The 20,011-nt window shown below is 43.9% G+C and overlaps 1 protein-coding gene across 5 annotated transcripts in view; it reads right to left on the bottom strand.

Moving 5' to 3' along the window:
* Positions 1–13,462: 13,462 nt before the first annotated feature.
* The window catches only part of Prox1 (prospero homeobox 1), a 52,459-nt gene continuing 45,910 nt past the window's right edge, over positions 13,463–20,011 (bottom strand). For 4 of the 5 annotated variants that reach the window (XM_028876769.2, XM_028876768.2, XM_028876770.2 and 1 more), the window contains exon 5: positions 13,463–18,851. In XM_028876769.2, the coding sequence (XP_028732602.1) occupies positions 18,663–18,851 (189 nt within the window). In that variant the 3' untranslated portion in view covers positions 13,463–18,662. The remainder of the gene's footprint in view (positions 18,852–20,011) is intronic. The other variant, XM_028876774.2, reaches the window with a different exon arrangement.

Raw genomic sequence — 20,011 nt, 5'->3', positions numbered from 1 at the left:
GCTTACCAGTGAAGGTAAGCATACTTTCCAGTGTGCTTCGGTCATTATTCTGTCTTCTCTGGTGCTTTGACCATTCATTCCCTTCCTCATTGAACCATCAGGTGGTCCTACTTTGGTTGATTTACAGACGGCTTTGTACAAGACTACTAGTCTATATTCATGGGAAGTATGCTCTCTTCCTGTGAATGCGCCCTGATGCCCCACACTCTCATTGCTATTGTTTCTGAGATGCAGCTTTATGTAACTGCAATGGCTCATCTTCATCCTCAACTTGACTGGAGGTGGAAACACCTGGGAGACACACTTTTGGGCATCTCTAGGAGGACTTTTCTGGGGAGGTTGAGCTGAGGAGGGAGGATCCACGGCTCAATCCCTGGGATGCAGTTCCTGAACTGAAGGAAACTGGGAAAGTCAGTGGTGTACTGCTATTCACCTGTCTGCTTCTGGACTGTGGCTGCAGTGTGACCAGCTGCCTCACGCTCCTACTGTCACAGCTGGGGTCACCCTCTGGTCACCCCTTCCCCATTGTGATGGGTGGAATCCTCACACCAGGAGGCAAAGCAAATTCCCTCTTCCTGCAGCTGCTTTTTGCCACATCCATGAAGAAAGTAACTGAGGCAGTGACTGTCTCTGACTTTACTACTGCTTATGGCTTCTGGATCTTGCCATGTTTAGAGTGTTTTCCTGACTATACATTAAATAGGGTTTCCAGGTGCGTGTGTGTGTGTGTGTGTGTGTGTGTGTGTGTGTGTGTGTGTGTGTGTGCACGTGGGCCATTTTCAACCTTCTTTTAAGAACTCATTTTTCCATATGTCATGCAGTGGGGACCTAACTTTGTGTCCTTAACTGATTTTTCTTACTGTTGTTACTGTTTTTGTCCTTTGAGGACTCCATTGTGTAGCCTGGGCTAACTACAGACTCCTTCTGTCTGAGGCTACAGAGCACTGAGAGTCCAGGCATGTGCCACTAAGCCTAGAAATCTTTATCTCATTTGCGGATTCACCTTGCGTTCCTTGCTAAGTGGTCCATCTTCTTCCCCTGACCTGGAAGCAGTCTTTAGCATGGGTTAAGCTCCTGTGTTTGTCTGTGCCTTTCCTGTGTTTTCAAATCTGCTTCTAAAATATTCTTTCTCAGCCTTTATATTAGTAATGACCATGGCTTCATATTTTGTTTGTAGATCTTTAGAAGGAAAGCATAGGGAAAAGAGATCAAAATGTGCATTTATCAAATGTCCTCTGTGTCCCAGTCTCTGTCATAAGGCTTTACGCATCTGACAACTGTACTGAACTTTAATGGCAATCAATTCAATACATTGTAGTGGTTTAATTTCAATAGTTCATTAGCTGATGCACCCCTCTGGCTTTGCTGTGGCTTTCCGTGAAGGCCTTTCTCTCTTCTTGGTAAACTTTAAAGTGGTTTGTAGAGTTCCATGAACCGTTCTATGAAATCTGATTGAGGTTGCATTAATTTATACAGCAAATTTATTGCATTAATTTTCAAGGTAATGCAATTGAATAAATTAGGGAAAATAAATATACTTATCATTTTGGGTCTTCCCATTCAAGAAGTTACCTTGCCTTGATGTGCCCTATTTTCCCTTTTTAAAAAGAAAATGAGAGCATAAATTTAACCACCTGTGACTTCTGAGGCAACCAAAGAAATCGTTTCCATTAACATCTTAGAGGACTCCTGGCTCACTGGAAGAACATAGCACAAGGTGGTTACTGTTCTTAGCGATCTCCCCTCTACTGGGAAATGCTTCCTTGTATCTTCACAACAGGGTCTTAGGTCTTAGGTCCTAACATTTGTATGTCTGATTGCTATTTTATTTCCACTATATATTCTAGTTGTTCATTGCTGGCACATAGAAAAATATATATTAAATCTTTGAATATTTATTAAATATCTGGTAGGGTCCTTTCTCATGTCTTCCCATGTTCTCCCTCTGGTGATAGTGGAGAGAACCAAGGGTAGAGGAATGGAAGCCAGATTCAGGGTCAGGGAGCAAGTCATTTGGAGGCACCTTTGAGAGCTGAGCATGTTCAAGAAGAGGATGGAGCTTGGTGGCTTCCAGCCTGGTGGGTTCCAGCCTTGTCATGATGCTCAAGGGAGAAAATGCCTGAGATCCATCACAGTTCACCAAGAAATGTTGGGGGGGGGGTAGAACTCTCAGTAGACCATGTCAGTGTGGCTGTGAGTCTAAAGGAGTAACCCCCTCCTTTGAGCAGCCTATCCAGATCTGCTGGTCTGTTGGATAACTTGGTTATAAATTTACATTCAAAAGAAGTATATGATGGTTGCTATGATTATCAGATTTTTACAAATCCTCACCAAACAAGGTTCCTACATGGAGATTTGGCCCCTCTCTCTTATCTTCCTCCTGTTTTAGCTTCTTGTCTTTCTCTCTGGGAAGCACTACACAATCTCAAGTTGATGTGTAGATTTACAATCTTTCCAGGGAGTGTGGGGCTCACAGGGCTCAGGTTCAGCACTGCTGTTCTGGGCAAACTGAGCCTCGTCTTTCCTTGATTCATTCTTATGAGGACGGCATCCCCTCCAGTGTGACTGGCTTGGTTCCACTGTGTCAAATGTATGCAGCGGGGAAAGGGGATATGCCAGCAGCTGGAGTGGCTGAGCGGAAGGAAGGAGGTTAAAAGGTATTAATCCCATTTGAAGCAGCAGGCAGTGTGCCGAATGCTTTCAGATACAATGCCATGTTTAATCCCCCTAACAGTCTTGCAAGGAGAACATTGCTATGATTATTTCCACACACAAAGATGGCAAGGCTGAGAGAGGTGGGAGTTTGATCCAGGGCTGTTTACTACAAAGTCCATGCATGGGTCAACAGTGCCATCTCATTCTTACTCCCAGTTCAAGCCATCAGGGACCTTAGGTCTCCCAAGAATCCTTCAGATGAGAACTGTGCCACATGGAGGCCAGAAATGAGCCTCCATGAGCTAAAGGAGTCACATGGCCATGGACTTCTTCCAGGCAAAAATATTCCATGGAGACCTTACCCATGAACAAATCAAGTTGTTCCCAAGAGAAAGAGAACCTGTGGACAATGCTGTTGTCTTGTGCTCCTGGCCCCAAATCTACATCCTGGAACCAGCTCACCACACTTTCTGGACTTTTTCAGTTTTGTTTAGTGAGTTAAGATCAGATGAACAGAGCCGAGGAAGCTGTAGGCAGACAGAATTAGCAAAAATTCTTTCCCACAGCAGAACCCTCCATTCTTCTAACATACCTCAAGTGCATGCCCTCGGCCAACACAGAGCTGCTGAGAGGAAGATTAACAATGATGACAAGAATAGCCCTGACTTGATAAAGCAAATATCAACTGGTCAGGGGACAGGATTTGCCTGGAACTGACCTTGGGGTTCACTGTGTTCTTCATTAGCGGGGATTGCTCCATCTTAAGTGTTTCAGCTCACACTGACTCTGAAGTTAGACCTCAGACACTGACCTTGAACTCGGTCAATATTTGCAGAAGGTGGAGGGGGGTAGAGGCTATGGGGCCACAGAGGGGGAAGTGGAAGACACTGGGGGTAAAGTTTGGTTTTCTCTAAGCTTCTAACTGCCAAGCTGTTGACGTTTCAGAACAGTCTTTGGACCATGCGGGACGATGTTCTCTCTGAGACAGGGTGCATGGGGGCGGGGAGACGAGGGACAAGAGTGACTGGTAAATTTTCATTGACTAAAACGTGGCTTTGCCTTAGTCCAAGCTCTGCAGGCTCCCCTCAAGATAAGGATGAGCTCACTGAACGGATCCCATCTCTGGATCAGCAAACACTCCGCGTGGGTCAAATTCCAGCCCCAGACCTGGCTCCTGCTCTTTGGGGCACATTGATTTTCCTTTCCTGAAGCTCAGGGTGAGAGGTCAGGGGAGGTGGGGGCAGGGGTGATCAGATTTCCTGTCTTCCAGTTATGTTCCTTTACACACTTTCTCTGGGGCATAGAGTCTCAGATGGGGAAGCATTCGGCCTCATTAAGCTCACAGCACGTTCTACCAGCACACCGTCTTCCTCCTCATCACCCATGCTCATGTTTGGCCATCTACCCAAATGCACAGGAAAATGTGTGTGTCTCATATACATATATATGTATGTATGTGTTATAATATATACCTATATGCATATATATTCCTGTTCTGGGTGGAACCCAGTGTCTCGTATGTGTTAAGTGCTCAACCATGAGCTATGCCCCAGGTCCTGTGCCATCTATTTTGTTACTTTGTGTCTTTTCTGATCACTTACCCTTGAACTCTGGTCTGTTCAAAGTAAACTTCCCTCACAGTATAACACGTCTCCCTTATCTGTGCTTGAAACCCATTATTCTATGGGCCAAAACAAAAACCTAAAAGCAGCAGTGTGTGTATGTGTGTGTGTGTGTGTGTTTGTGTATGTGTAAGTATGTGTATGTATGTGTGTGTATTTGAATGTATGTATGCATATATATATGCATGTCTGAGCCTATGCATGTGTATACATAAGTATATGTGTATATGTATTCATGTGTGTACATATGTTAATATACATATGCATATTTGTGTGTAAGTGTGTATATATGTATGTGTGTAAGAATGTGTATGTATGTATATGTATGTGTATAGATGTGTGTTAATGTGTCTGTATGTATATGAATGTATATGTATATGTCTCTGTATATATGTGTATGGATGTGTAATACGTGTATGTATGCGTGGGTGTGTGTATATATGTATGTATGTGTACATGCTGGTCCCTTCCATTTCTGACATACCTGCACACACACTATGGGAGACAAGGTACATACTCATTCATTCTGTGTCCCTGATCAGGAGCTACACAGAGGCTCCTTTGGTCTGTTACATTGAGGGAAAAAGAAAAAAGGCACCGATGGTGGCCCGAAGCACATGACTGTGACACTCCTCACTGTGAGCGGTGACTCTCCCTCTCTGGCTTCCTCTCCTCTCTGTTGAGCACAGGCTACCCCTGGCGCACCCCACCACACATTTTACTCACTCCTCAGCTCTAGGAGTACATGGCATTTATGAGGAGCAAATCCTGACTTAGAAGCCCTGCTAGGCTGCTGACGCAGTCTGAGCTTGCAGCCCACAGCACAGAACCACGAGGGCGCCTCCCTCCGGGGAACGGACCGGCAGACCACTGACGTGAGCTTCTCAGGGCAGACAACACACCGCACACACTGACAGGTGGCTCCATCCCAGGGAGGAGCTCGGTTCCTCAGACAGCAAATGGCTCGTGTCTCCGTGTGTCTCTGTGATCTTACACTTTTTATACACTCTTTATACACTCCCTGTATGGAAGCGGCTTGCTTGCTTGCTGGTAAAACCCTAAACATCACAGACGTTATAAAGTCCCCTGATGGCTACACAAAACAAGTGGGCGCGGGGCTCTGCCACTCTGTGGCTGGAGGAAAGAGTCCTGCGTTCACATTACCAGGGAATATGACATTCTTCATCACAGGGAGAGAGCAAGGACCCAAGCAGGACACGAGAGTCTCAGGGCAGAAGCTAGGGAGAAACTTAGTTGGTAAAGAGGGCCCGAGTTTGATCCCCAGAACCCTGGTAAATATGTCAGATGTGGTAGCAGTTACTTAGAATGCCATTAGGAAAGCAGAGGCAGGAGGATCCCCGTGCTCACTGGGCAGCTGTCTACGAGCTTAACTGATGAGCTCTGGGCCAATGAGAGACGGTCCCAAAGGAAGTGGGTGGTTCCTCTGAGGGTGACATCTGTAGTTGTCCTCTAACTTCTATATGCAAGTTCACGGGCACCTCTCTCTCTCTCTCTCTCTCTCTCTCTCTCTCTCTCTCTCTCTCTCTCTCTCTCTCTCTCTCACACACACACACACACACACACACACACACACACACACACACACACACACGCTGTACGTACGTACAAATCCCAAAAGAAGCTTGAGGTAGAGATAGGCTGTCTCTAGAAGTCAACATTCCAGAAAATGAAAATGTTGGTACAGAGTGGGTAATGTGTCTTTAATTGATGTATTATTTATTCTGGACTTACTGTTTTGTTTGATACAGACTCTCAAATAGCCCCAGCTGGCTTTGTACTCCTGGTTTGCCCACCTGCACATCCCAAGTGCTGGTGCAAATACATATGCAATACCACGTCCAGTTTCATGTGGTTCTGAGCCTGGAACCCAGAGCTTTGAGCAAGCACTCTGCCAGTCCAACTGACCCCCAGCCCCAGATTTATTTATTTATGTATTTATTTATTTATCCTTCTCCTCCTCTTTCTTCTTCTTCCTCCTCCTCCTCCTCTTCTCTGTTTAATAATTGAAGGAAAGGCTGGAATTTGTTCCAGTTGAACCTGGCTTTGTCCAAAGCCTTCAAGTTCCAAGAAGACAAAAGTGAGAGCTGGCTTCGGAGTTAGGCAATGCAGCAGACTGATGTGTCAAAGGGCCAAGTCTGCTTTGGGAGACGGAAGGGGTAGCAGGCGGCACTTGAGGAGCCCGCAGTTCCCACAAGACACACTGACCTCTCCTGTCGTTTCTTCCTGGGTTCTCACCTGGGAACAAGCCCAGGCCTTCCTTGGCCTCCACGTGTCTGTGGCATGCTGTTTGTTTTGCACTTGCTGGAGTGGCTCTGCTTGCTTTCTCCATTTATGTTCATGAACATGAGCTTTATAAGAGAATTGACCATCTGTGCATGTAACAAATGAACAAGATGTAACACGAATTATTTTGAATACTTGGCCACATTCAACCATATCTCTATAGAGGCCAAGTGCTTTGGGAGAACATGAGTAGGTACTGTTGTTTTTTGTTTGTTTCTTGGATAACTTTGATCATTTCTTCTATGGCTCTTGGTTCTATTAAAGTTTCTTACTTTGTGTGTGTGTGTGTGTGTGTGTGTGTGTGTGTGTGTGTGTGTGTGTTCCCAGGGATCAAACCTGGGGCCTCTTGTATACTAGCCAAGCACTGTAACACAGAGCTAACATTTCTTACTTTTAGGTAGATTATAATTTCTCTCTCCTTTGCTTTGGAATTCGCCTACCTCACTAGGATACCTCATATATGCAGCTATGATATGTACGGTATGGATTGCTGGATACTGATTGGAGGGAAGATAATACAAAATTGGTAGCCTGTGCATTCTTCGTGGGTTTTCTGGGAAGGTTTGGACACCTCTTCTCATACACAGGACACCAGGCTTTGAGGCTTTGGTCCAATTACATGTCACTTGCTGAGTCATGGAGGGAGATGGAGGGAACATTTTCTTTTAAATGGTTACCAAAGACTTTCCAGTTGTAAATAACTGGAAATAAGAACATTGGTTTTGGGGACTAGTTTCCCAACAGGTCAAAAGTCACAACAAGGACAAGACATCTGTCCTGTCGATGCTAGGACCTCGGGCTCCTCTCTCTCATTAAGTGTTTCCAGCACCAGTAAAGCACTTGGTGGTGTTTCTACAAACACCAGGCAAACCCAGGCTTTCTACACTCATGGGATTTATTTGCAGAGATGCAGGCATTTTTTCCAGGGTAGCTGCCAAAGGTCTCCTGAGTCCTGTCACTGCACCTGGGCAGCCCCGCAGGGGGCTTTGCAAACAGCACCCTTCCCTCTGCCAGGGTAAGGCTCCCACGCATTCTGTTTCAGTGTGCGATGGTGCCTGGATCTCTCTAAGCTGTCCCACTCCAGGGCTGACCCACGCTGCGGGGGTGGCCAGGCAGCTACAGTTCTGAGCTCAGGAAGTAGCTCCAGGGGGACCAAGGCTGTGGATCCCTGCGTCCTCCGTATTCCTCAAAGTCCAAGTCCGAGTGTCCTGGAAGTTGGGGTGGGTTAGGGTGTCGTTCTTAGTCACAACTTAACATGCATTGGCAAGGTGACAAAAGCTACTGTGAGGGAAGGAGCGTTAACTGACTGTGGTTTGCATGAGTTCTCTGCCAGGCCCGCGCTGGTCTATGACATAATCTCTCTTTGGAAGGTTTGATGGAATCCACATGCTACTGCGTGGTTTAATTTTCACACTCATCACGACAGATCTCTCATGCGACCCAGTGAGTGCTGGACCGTCATTGCTTAGTAGACAAGTCCCGCTTTAAAAGTTAGGTCCATATGACCTTCTTATTGAATTTCATGTGCATACTAAAATTTATTACATTTATTATTTATTGTGTGTGTGCTTATGTGTGCCATGATGTAGCGGACAGCCTGTGTGTGTGTGTTTGGAGGGGGGGTGTCTTTCCTTCTGCCGTGTGGGTTTTAGCAATAGAACTTTCTATATTCTATAGGTCACCATGCTTGGCAGCAAGCCCTTCCCCTCTGAGCCGTCCTGTCAGCCCTCATGTGCGCGTCTTTACACAGAGCTCTTTTGTTCTATCCAGGAGGTCATTATTTTGAGCAGATAAGTGCTTTACCAGAGAACTTTTTAAGTTCCTACGACGCGATAATGAAAATGTTCCTGTTACAAAGCTTTGACCTGGGGGTCCCGGAAGCAGTACCACATTGCTCCCGAGTTCTGGAACAATCCCCTCAGACTTGGATTGTCTCTAATGTTGGGGCTGGAGAGATGGCTGGGTGAGTAAGAGTTGTCGCTGCACAAGCGTGATGGCTTGAGTTCCCATTCCGGCAGCCTGGTGAAGAGCCTGCTGTGGTGATGTACACTATGCATCTGTAAATGCTGGCCCCATCCTTGCTCCAGGTTCAGGGAGAGACCCTGACTCAAGGGAATAAAGGTAGAGGGTGAGCGAGGAGGACAGCTGATGTCCTTCTTCCTCTGACCTCTGCACACATGTATGAATCTAACACACACACACACACACACACACACACACACACACACTTCTTTGATGCTAATGGTTGTTTCTGACTGGTGGAGAAGGGGGTCTTCTCCTGAGAGGTCTTATACGTGAGTTAGGAGTCCATGACTGGAGACAGGAAATCAGTTCCCAGAGGGGTTAGGAAGGAAAGCTGGAGACCCAGGCTGGGCAAGGTGCAAGGGGCAGCCCATGGCAGCACCACACAGAGACCAGGCCTTAAGTGGGTGGGGAAAGCCTACCTAGTTCCTTGCCACTCAGTCAGGAGGCTTCAGACCTAACGTGGAGATAGCGAGCCTTTAGGTGCGCGCATCTCACTACTCCAGCAGTCGACTGAGGGCCAGAGAAGCAGAGTCCTTGAAATCTTGACTCTTGCTTCCCTAAACAGCCCGTCCCTGTGGAGGGGGGAGGGTCAGGAAACACTAGCCCCCTGCTTGGCAATGGGTCAAGGTGCTTAGTGAGGAGAAGAGGGCCACACATGAGGACGGGTCTAGTCACACATGAGGACGGGTCTAGTCACACACGAGGACGGGTCTAGTCACACACGAGGACGGGTCTAGTCACACACGAGGATGGGTCTAGTCACACTTCCACCTTCAGACGTTCGTTCTTGCCCTGCTTACTGTTTGACCTCAATCTCTCACGGGAAACAAAAACATTGTAAAAGAAAACCGTTTCGGTTTTTTGTTTGTTTGTTTGTTGTTTGTTTTCTTTCTGGGCTTAGGAGTGCTTTGGCGGAAGCCAGCACACTGACTGCCGAGGACTCGAACCACCTCTCTAGCCCTGAAGGTTCACTTAGCTCTCCTGGGACACTGGAGGGTTGGAAGTGAGCGAATGTAGGCAGGACTTCCCTCACACTGAATTTTCATTTCAAAAGTAACCACCAGGTTTTCAGCCCAGGGCCCTCCTCCCTCCTGGAGATGACAGGGTGGCATTTATTTCTTTTGTATCTTTCACAATTCTCATAGTTACCAGCTTTTTTTTCTAAGACTATCTGCTTTTTTTTTCTTTTATGCATGCTTCCCTTGCATTTTATGACTCCGAGTGTGACTGCTCACAGCACACCCGGAATCCCAGACACTGGGAAGGCTTGAGCCAGGACAGTTCAAGGACAACCTGGGCTACTTCCCTAGGGAGACTCTTCCTCCAAGAAACAGAATGTCTGTAGACCCTAATGCATGGCAAATATTTTCTTTGGATTATCAAAGACTTCCAGCACCTTAAAAACAAACAAACAAACAAACAAACAAAAAAACTGGTCTATATTCATCAGGCACAGTGCTGGGCGTCACGAGAAAACTTACTTCTAGGATGAGATGGACCTTGGCTGCATCTCTTGCCTTCTTCACCCTCTGTTTTTTTTTTTGTCCCCTTGTCCCTTTGTCTTCCCCCACTGTCATTCAAATACCTGAATGTGTTCGTATGTATCTGTGTAAAATTGGTTTCCACACATGAGCACACGCATGTGTGGTTAGAGATGTCCCTGCGACTCTGATTCAGGGTATCTGTTTCCTGCTCAAATGCGTGTTGGTAAATTCTCTATAAATATATGTGGACTCTTCATTGCTAGCTTGAAGGCATGTCCAACCTTTTGACATCACCATGCATCATTGTCAACTGTACAGTTCACACTTGAGAACAAGTTACAAAAAAAAAATCATCAAAAAAAATCTCATAATATTTCAGCTGAATTGAGGGTTTGTGTTGGGCATCAGCTATAGACATCCTTGGCCATGTGTGAGTTGGACACACTTGCATGGGAAACTTGTAAGTTGTTGATTAAAAGGTAAAAATGAATAAACTGTACTTTTTACTAGCTTGTGAAGCGTGTGTTTCCAGTAGGAATCAGATATGAGTATCCCTCAAGAAACATGTGCAGTGAAGTTTGGGTCTAGAGGGTTATATCAGGATTGGGAACGGTGGTCTACTTGATTCTAGAACAGTGCCAACAGATAATTTAGTCACCAAAGGAAAATTTGAAACCAGGTTTTTAGATTTATTTTTATTGTTTTTAATTATGTGTGTGTGCCTATGTGTATGCGTACCATGTACTTGCAAAACCTTCAGAAGCCAGAAGGGGGAGCATCAGATATCTTGGAGTTGGAATTACAGGAGGTTGTGCATCATCTAACATGGGTGCTTGGAACGGAATGAAGGTCCTCTGTGAGAGCAGTAAGTGCTCTCAACTGCTGAACCATCTCTAGCCCCAGAAACATTGTTTTAATTAACTCTCTTGCCAATAAACATTTCTGCCTGTTCTCATTTACTTGGGCAACTGTGGATTATCTGGATAGCTCCATGCATGGAAATGAAAGCTTGCTATATGGCTGTGAGCTTTCTCCTTTCTAAGAAGAGTGGGTGGGAAATGGGGGGTTTCTATTGGCTCTACTCTGGGAATAATTGGAATTTTGGCATAGAGAGACAAAGGCTTGCTCCTTTGTATACTTTAGCTAGGGAAACTATAATTTAAGTTTGTGCTGTCAAGAAAGAACCCAAAGGAGAAAGCCACTATCGTTATTTGATAAAGTTTCAGCATCACACTGACTCAAGGCAACACTGTATAATTGCACCAGTGTATGAAGCCCTCTTACTGAAGTGAAAGTAAAGGAGACCGCAGGGTGGAAGCAGTCTGCAGTAGTGACCAGAGACATGGCAGAGCAAGTGTGAGGAGTGGAAGACACTAGTCCGCCTCAGGCTAATTCTTCCTAGTCTTGATAATAAATAAAAAGTAAATAAAAGATCTGGGCCACTTTTAGTTGTTATAGCAAAATACCAGAGGCCAGACATTTTGTTAAGGTAAAAAGTGGTTTATTCAATTCATACTTTTGACCAAATTGGGTAGTTCCATCCACTGGTCCATCTCAGCAAAGCCTTCATTGTAAATGGAGAACAGGATGGGGAGGAAGAGCACTTCCTTATAAAGTAGGACAGGAAGTCAGAGTCAGCGCCTGAGCTTGCCCCTTTGAAGCTAACTTGTTCTTGGGGGGAACTTACCAGGGCCCTGAACGAGCTGCACTGAGCCCTTCCGATGACGAAGGTTCTCCACTCCAAGCCCCATGACCTGCTTGCTTTATATTACATCCCATTTATTAAAGATTAGTCTCCCTCTTCTTACTGACATAACTGGGGACCAGCCTTCCGGCAATTGAAACTTTGAGGAGTATCCTCAAACTGTATCCAAGCCAAACAAGTGTATAATGCTATTAAAAAAAAAAAAAGCAAAAGAAACAAATGCTGTTTTCTAAAGCCCTACACCATACACTGCAGTTGGAAACACACCGCCAATAATATCTGAAGGAACATTTTAGAGAGATGTTGAAGTTTCTCCTACTTTTGGGTCTAACAATGGGAACCACATAAGCACATGAGCCCCATGCTTGAGTAAGTTGTTACTCTGTGAATCTGAGGACCATCTTTTCTCTTTCTGACGGGCAGTAGTGCACGGGCTAAAATTAACTTGTAAGGTCCACTTGCCCAAGGACAGATAACTTCTTGGAATGCTGGGGGCTGTGGGTCTTGTGAGATAACAAGTCACGTGTTTTTACTTCAGTAAAAAGGTTGGTTGCCCCGATGTGCTTGATTACATGTAGGCAGAAGATACGTAGGCAGGAAATATGTCAGGATGTATGTTTACCCTGATTGGACAAAGGCAGGAAGTACCATAGCCTTGTGGGGGTTTGCTATTGCAAGCACCCAACTGACCTAAAATTGGGGCCATTTCTCTGGGAATCCCAGGAGGTGTAGATCTGGCCAGTATTTATCTTCCTGGCTAGTACTAAATAAAGTTTGCTTTAATTACATAATTGTGGAACTGGTCTTTGACCTGGTGATTCTCAGGTTTAACAGTAGCAATTGCCAACTTAAAGGGTTTCCATGCACTACAACTTTCAGAAATCTGTGTGTGTGTATGTGTTCATGTGTGTGAGTATGTGTTCATGTGTTCATGTGTGTGTGTATGTGTTCATGTGTGTGAGTATGCATACACATAGAGAGGTCAAAGGACAACCTTGGCTGTAGGTCCTTATTTTTCATTTTGTTTGAGACCGGGTCTTATTTGCCTCAGTGTACCCCAAGACTAGCTGGTCTATGTGTCTCAGGCTATCTGGTCTGTGTATCCCAAGACTAGATGGTCTGTGTGCCCTAGGTTATATGGTCTGTGTACCCCAAGACTAGCTGGTCTTCATCCTCAGTCTATCTGATTGGTGTACCCCAAGACTAGGTGAGCTTCATCCTCAGGAGAGCTGGATAACTGGCTTCCCAGGGTCTCCTGCCTTCACCCTTCCATATTTCAGTCCAAGAGTGCTGTGATCAGAGACTCCTGCTCCTACACGTGGCTTTAGGTGGGTTCTAGGCATCCAAGCTCAGATCCTGTCACTCATACAGCAAGCGTTTTACCCAGGACTCCTTTCCCTGGGCTGAACTACTTGTTCTCTTCCCTCAAGTTGAGGGGTACGAAAGTTAAATCTGAGCGAGAGGTTCTACAAAGAAAGCAGGCCATTACAGCAAGTCTCCTGACATGGAAAGGAGAGTCCCAGGCCTGTTCTGGAGGCAGGGTGGGTTGCATGAGTAAGAGAAGTAACGGAGGGAGAGCTACTGCCTGATGTTAGTTAGACTAGCTGGAAGTCTCATAGGTCCAAAGACAAAATGTCATGCGTTTTCAGAAAAGAAATCCAATGACCTGAGCTTGTAATGTGTATTTTATTTTGCACAAGCTTGCATATATACTGCACATACATTCAGTTTAGGAGAGGATGGAAGGCACACAAGGCAGGCGACTACTGCACCCTTCAGTGGTACAAAGCAAACGGTCCAAGTTCGGAGAAGATAGAAAAGCTTAGAACACACAACGGAAACCCTCCCCGCCCTCCCCACGACAACATTGTCCTTTATTGTTTCCTTGTTTTAAAATTTTGTAGCTGCCAAACTCAACTGTTTTACTTTTTACTTTAAAATCAATTGTCTACGGCACCTTTTTGTTTTCTTTTGAATATGGACAGGGAGTCTCACTGTTTTTATCCTATCAATTAATATTACAGTACATCCTTGGTAATACAAAATTGTACACCTTCATCAAATAAATTAGGATAAATTAAACCAATAAATTATGCAGTCTTCAGAACAATAGACAATAACAAAATGCACAATTGAAATTGCCTCTAGCTAAAAAAAAATCAAAATTGACTTTATCAGTTCAGTTATTGTACTATATTCAAATCAAAGGGTCTTTATTACAAAAAAAGAGCTTCATAATGCTATTTACAACATATTGCTAAATCATATAAAGGCAGTGTTTGTCACGGTTTATACTATATACATATGAGGAATGGCTGGGACAATGTTGGGGGAAGCTGTGACCTTTGACTCTTCTAGGGAGCTGAGACCAACTCCAAATACATCATTTTTCCTAAGTCTAAATTTGAAGTGGCAATATACAACTTTAAAATGGTTTATTCCCTCATATGCAGAGGAATTTGTTATTAAAAAAATATTAGTGAATCCATTTTCACAAAGACAGAACAGCCGTTTGCCTGCCTGTTCACGTGTGTGCACGTTGGGGGGGTATCTGATTTGAGAGAGCTCAGCCGAGAAGACTCAAAGTCCACATGCTTCCATATAGTCTTAGAAGGACCATTCAAAAGGATGCAAAGATAAAACACCAGTTTGGATCCCAGCTCTGAGGATGAGCTTTGTAGTTTTCGTTTTTTTAGATGGTTTAGAACCAGCGATCTACAGAGGCCAAGCTTCGCTTCCTCATGTCTAACACGGACGTGCGATGCGGTGACACCCACCCACCATCACGTGTTCCCAGGGGAGCCTTTGAAACAGACACAGAGCTCACACCAGGAGGAAATGGTTGTGCTGTTCACACCAATGAATATTCTAGAATATACACAGCAAAGATTGTTCACGTCCTTACACACACTGCTGCTCTGGGGGACATCTGTAAACCACTCTTTACTTAATTTATGGTCGCTTTTGGGGAGCAGTCTATGTTTAACTCCCCCCAAAACTTTTTAACTAAGTAGTCACTACTAACCTGCATGTGTGTGGGGATGTAGGGGATTACTTACTAAATGTCTTCATGTACACAGAAAAGAAATGTCATAGATTTACAGAGACGACATTACCCTTGCCCTTGACATCTGATAGAGACTGTTATCTTTTGCAAGTAGAGAACAGGATTTTTGAGAATGCTTTCAACTGCCTGTACAGTCATTGTAGTGTTCCTAATAAATTCAACAGATGCTGTGACACTGTAGATATATTAAAATCTCATGTCTTACGTAACAACGGCCATGAGGTGAAATATTTACATTTCCTTATAAAAGTTCCCCTTTGCTTTAGTGTTTCTGTTTTGATGTTTTTAATTTTTTTTTAAATGATATTCACCCATATTCCTAGCACTGTAACAAGGATTCTTCAAACATAAAACACTTCAGTTAAGTAATACTCGGAGGCACAAAGCAAACTTCAGGAATATGGGGTGAACATTTACTGAAATAATTACTACATCCTAACATCTTCCACATTATCTTTACCATTTAATGCAAAACATCTCCATGGAACAGCCAGAGAAACAGTCAGAAGTAAATGTCAAGTTGTTGCAAATAGAACATTCTTCTCACAAAACATAACAAATGCCTAAAATAAGTTCTTAAGTCTAGATAAGAAAAGGCAAGCTTTCCACTTCACACGCATACATATGTATATTTTTACATGTGTGTGCCTGTGTGTCCACACCCACACCTCTGCACACACATTGCACATGGTATGAAATATTGCTTCTATAGTGCTTCTCATTAGGCTAAGAAAACACAAGAGTTACACCACAGTTACAAAAAAATCGGCTTCTACAAGAATCTCCAAAACTCGAATGCTGCTCAAACAATCGAGGGAAAAATAATTTGCGGTGTATCAAACTGTTCTAAAAATTTCTCTTCTTCAAAAACATTATTCTCCCGCTTTGTTTTTAAAAAGACACAAAATATGCATAGCTATCAACATTATGTCAAACAGCCGGAAGAAAAAGAAAAATCTAGTGTTTATTGCAGCTGTACTCATTGGAAAGAAAGTGAAAATAGATGAAACCGAGAGCCACAGAAGGCACAAGAACAGCTGTACTTGTGGGGAGAGAAGTGGTATTTTGAAGGATTTTTAAAAACCCCCACGCTGGTGCATTTTAGATCTAGGCACAGACTATCACCTTGAGTGTACACGCAAAACTAATAGAGGGTTAGCATAAAAGAAGTGGCGATATGGCATTGCAACAGACGTTAGAGGAGCTGGTGCCCGCTCTCCCACTGGGAAAAGGTAACTTTCTCCTGTGCACAAAGCAGTTTACACTTGGTGAGAGCTGAGCCAAGATTTGAAAGGTAGTAGCTGTTTTTGTTGTTGTTGTTGTTTTATTTAAAAACCAACTGCTTGATCGGAGCATTGAGAGACAGGCTTGTGTCATTTTCCCACGGTACTGGGAGACACATGGTCCAATGGCTGTATCCACGGGACAACCACCTGAATGAAAAGCCATGGAGACCTGCTTCCACCATAGAGCTGAATCCATCCTCAGGGCTGACAGTGTGAAATCATCTCCAGCCTTAGTGAACACTGAGGGGAGATTCTAGGTACATAAGGGCACTGACATGGAGTAGAAAACACACCTTTTTTTTTTTTTTTCTAAATTTGTCTATTTCAATTAGAAAGGTGGAGGAAAATAGTATTTTAAAAATCCCAGGGAGTCTAGAATCAGTATTCATTTGCCTCAGGTTGTGAAGATATCTAGCAGTCTGTCTACCCAGGTGCCAACACTGCAGCTTTGCCTTTGACCTTGCCAAAGGTGACATGGTGGGGATCTGATTGGCATATGACTCAGAATGGCCAGAACCCTGTTGGACCCTTGCAGGAACCTTCCAGATAAAGCATGTCAAAGACTTCCATACTTTGTACTGGCTAGGCTCCTGATTGTGCTGTTTGATTTTTAGCATTTATTTCAGCGGTATGGTTACCTGGGCTTTTTTGTTTTAGAGACACCCAGAAAGATAACGAATATACTCTAACAATTCTATATGCATGTCAGAGTGTGTGGACACTAGGAGACGCCATTGTAGTGAATGAATGGTGTTGACCATGCTTGTCCATGCTCTGTTCTCCTCACTAGGGCCTCTGGCCTCCCGGAAGATGCCGGGCCTCGCAGGGCTGCACTGTGCAGCTTAAAGTCAGCAGGTTTTAAGGCTTTGTGCTGACAATAATTGTGTTCATACATTCCTGTCCATCAGCAGAATTTATAAATGATGTTGAATTACAGTGATCCAGCCAGCTAGACAGGCACAAGGGCTGACCTGCATCCTCCAAAGTCAAATGCTGATTTTTATTTTTAAAAAATTAATGAAAAAAAATGGCATTTCTGTTCCTTATGTTTTAAATACCAGATCTGTTACTGTGTTGTTTTTAGAGTGTGTTTATCAAATTATCTAAGGGGAAGAAGGGGACTGGACCACACTATTAGAGTGGACAGTGCTGTTTACTGCATCTGTACACAAAAATCCAGCCAAGAAAACAAATGTGAATGATATACAGCATTTTAAATGCAAGCATAGGACATGGTACATCATCAAAATACAGGATGAGGGGAAGAGCCATTTGAGAATGGGTAAAATAGCAGCTAGCTTTCTCAGTCTGCTGGAATTGTGTCTTCTTGGGTAACCCCAAACTAACCTATTGTACTCTTCTCACACACTGGTCAATATTAGCTTCTGAAGTAGAAGAGACATCATTAGTGGCTTTAAGATATTATACCCAAAGTGAAGAGAGAGACTGCCACCCTTGCATACCCATATGTAAATGAGCCATTTCTGGGTGGTGTCCTCACAGGACATGAAGGTCAGGTACGCTAGCAGTTGTCAACATGCTCCAAGAGTGGGCAAGGATTTCATGACCAGTGGGATTTCTTAATTCCTTACTGTAGAAAGGTATCCAGAAATTAGTGTTTTAGGGGAACACAAAGGGTTAAACAGCAACAGCAATGCTAAGCATGTAAAGTCGAGCAAAGGATACATTTGAAAGGTACATGCCTTTTAATATCTGAAGCAAAATAAATAGGAAATGAAGACAAAACACAGGGTTTTCCCTAAGTCGACACCTCTGAGCACACATCTCACCAAGAGCCTGTTATAAAGTTTACAGGGACAGCTGGTCAACCTGCACGGATTTCCCAGTCTCATCATGAGAAAATTGGTTTTGTACCAAATTTAGTCTGGGGGTGTATGCCTTTTCTCTTAGAAAAGGTTTGGTGATGAATGTTCTAAAAAAAAAAAAAAAACCAAAACTGTCCTTTGAGGGTACTTTTGAGATGTGAGCTACCCAGCTGCCGCTGGCATTGGTTTAAACATGTAAGAAAAAGTTACTTATGGGGCTCAAATCAAACAAGGTATTCCAGTGTGTGAAGTGCTTTCCTTGGGTTCTTTCAGAACTTCTTAACCCTAGAAACAAACACAGCACGGGGTCCAGGTGTGTGCTGTGTCTCAGTCAGGGCTCACTCTGCTAGCCACCATTGACAACAGGCTTCCAGACAAGCAGAGCGTCCTTGGCTCTTGCAGACTTTACACAGGCTGACATTCCCTTTTCCTGAAAATCAACCCTACCGCAAGTCTCCAAATATTAAGGGCCTTGGGCAAAAGTAACTAAAGGCGAAGAAGGAAAATACCCATCCCCCTGTAGTGGGGAAAATAAAAAGAACCCAGAGGGGATGAGCAGAAACCACCAGCTGATATCATAACACACCCATGCCTCCCCCACACATATGTATGAAATAAAAATCTAGACACACAGAAGTTGGACATCCAAGGGGGACTTCTATTCATACATTCAAGAGTGTTGCAATCTCTACTCATGAAGGAGTTCTTGTAGGCAGTTCGGGGATTTGAAAATCTCAGGAACTTCACTATCCAGCTTGCAGATGACCTTGTAGATGGCCTTCTTCCAGGAAGGGTCAACATCTTTGCCTGCGATAATGGCATTGAAAAACTCCCGTAATGTGATCTGTGCAACTTCCAGGAATCTCTCTGGAACCTGCTGATACAAGGAGACAATGGTATTAATAAAGTTTTCAGTTTCAAGTCTGCAGTTCTTCAAAGGAAACTGAGCTAACTCCATGCTCTTGGAGGGGGGCTTTAGACGGCACCTGCATTTTCTAAAAATGGCCAGTCTCTATTCTCTTCTGTAGAGCTGTTATATATAGCAGCTTTGTGATGGACGGTGGCTGCTTCACGGATCTCAGGAGAGACTCATGTAGAGGATACACGCAGGCCGCCAGCACCAGGGTTTCACTGTGACCACCACTGTAGAGAAAGGAGACCCACATCCTCATGTGGACAAGCAGATCATTCTAGAAGAAGCTTGCCAACTCCTTTTCCAAAATTTGACCCCTCTCTTCTTTTGACTTCCATTATGAATGAAAAAAAAAAATGTGTTCTCAGAATTGAATAACAAATGCTGGGCATCTATGTAAACTAAATTCCTACCTTCAAAGAAGAAACTCTATAGTCAGTACTATAAAGGGGTAAGACCACAACACAAAGTCATAAGATGTGGAATTTAAGCCAAACTCCAAATTACTACATTTTTTTGGACATTAGAACTGTTCCTTAGACAGTGATTTGTGTAACTGATCACTGTTAGAAAAACAAACACTTACTGAGTGTTAACTGTGTCAGGGGCCATGTTATATTACACACTGAATGCCATTCCATTCTTCCAACCCCTGTGTAAGATGCTATCTAAATTATACAACAAGAAAACTGAGGCAAGGAGAGATCAAAAGGAGTCACTCAAGGTCATTCCAAGATTATCATTCCCCAAATAATCTTTTCCGAATTTCTATTTTGTCAAGTCTTTGTTTCCATAGCAATTAATGTATGTGAGCTAGCTGGCTGTCTTCTCTTACTTGTTGATTGAATAGTCTGACCTCTTGACTGTGAAAAGAACACTTAGTATTTTTTAGAAGTAACTCACAGTAAAGCATGGCCTATCCTCGCTGGCATCAGCATGATGGATTCACAGAACAATTACATGACATCGTAATTTTCCCAGTACACATTAGTGAGATTTTATTTTTACATTAAGCTCAGATGTATGAGGACATAAATGCAAGGTAGTGTATGTGTAGACACACGTGTCCTCACAGACATAAGAGGAAAAACCTTCACCACAGTTCAGAAGTGTCAGTTACTGAA

This window comes from Peromyscus leucopus, chromosome 15 (genome assembly GCF_004664715.2).
Source record: "Peromyscus leucopus breed LL Stock chromosome 15, UCI_PerLeu_2.1, whole genome shotgun sequence".
In the NCBI taxonomy this organism is placed as follows: domain Eukaryota; kingdom Metazoa; phylum Chordata; class Mammalia; order Rodentia; family Cricetidae; genus Peromyscus; species Peromyscus leucopus.
Note: the sequence above shows the minus strand (reverse complement) of the source record. Positions and strands in the feature narration are given on the sequence as shown.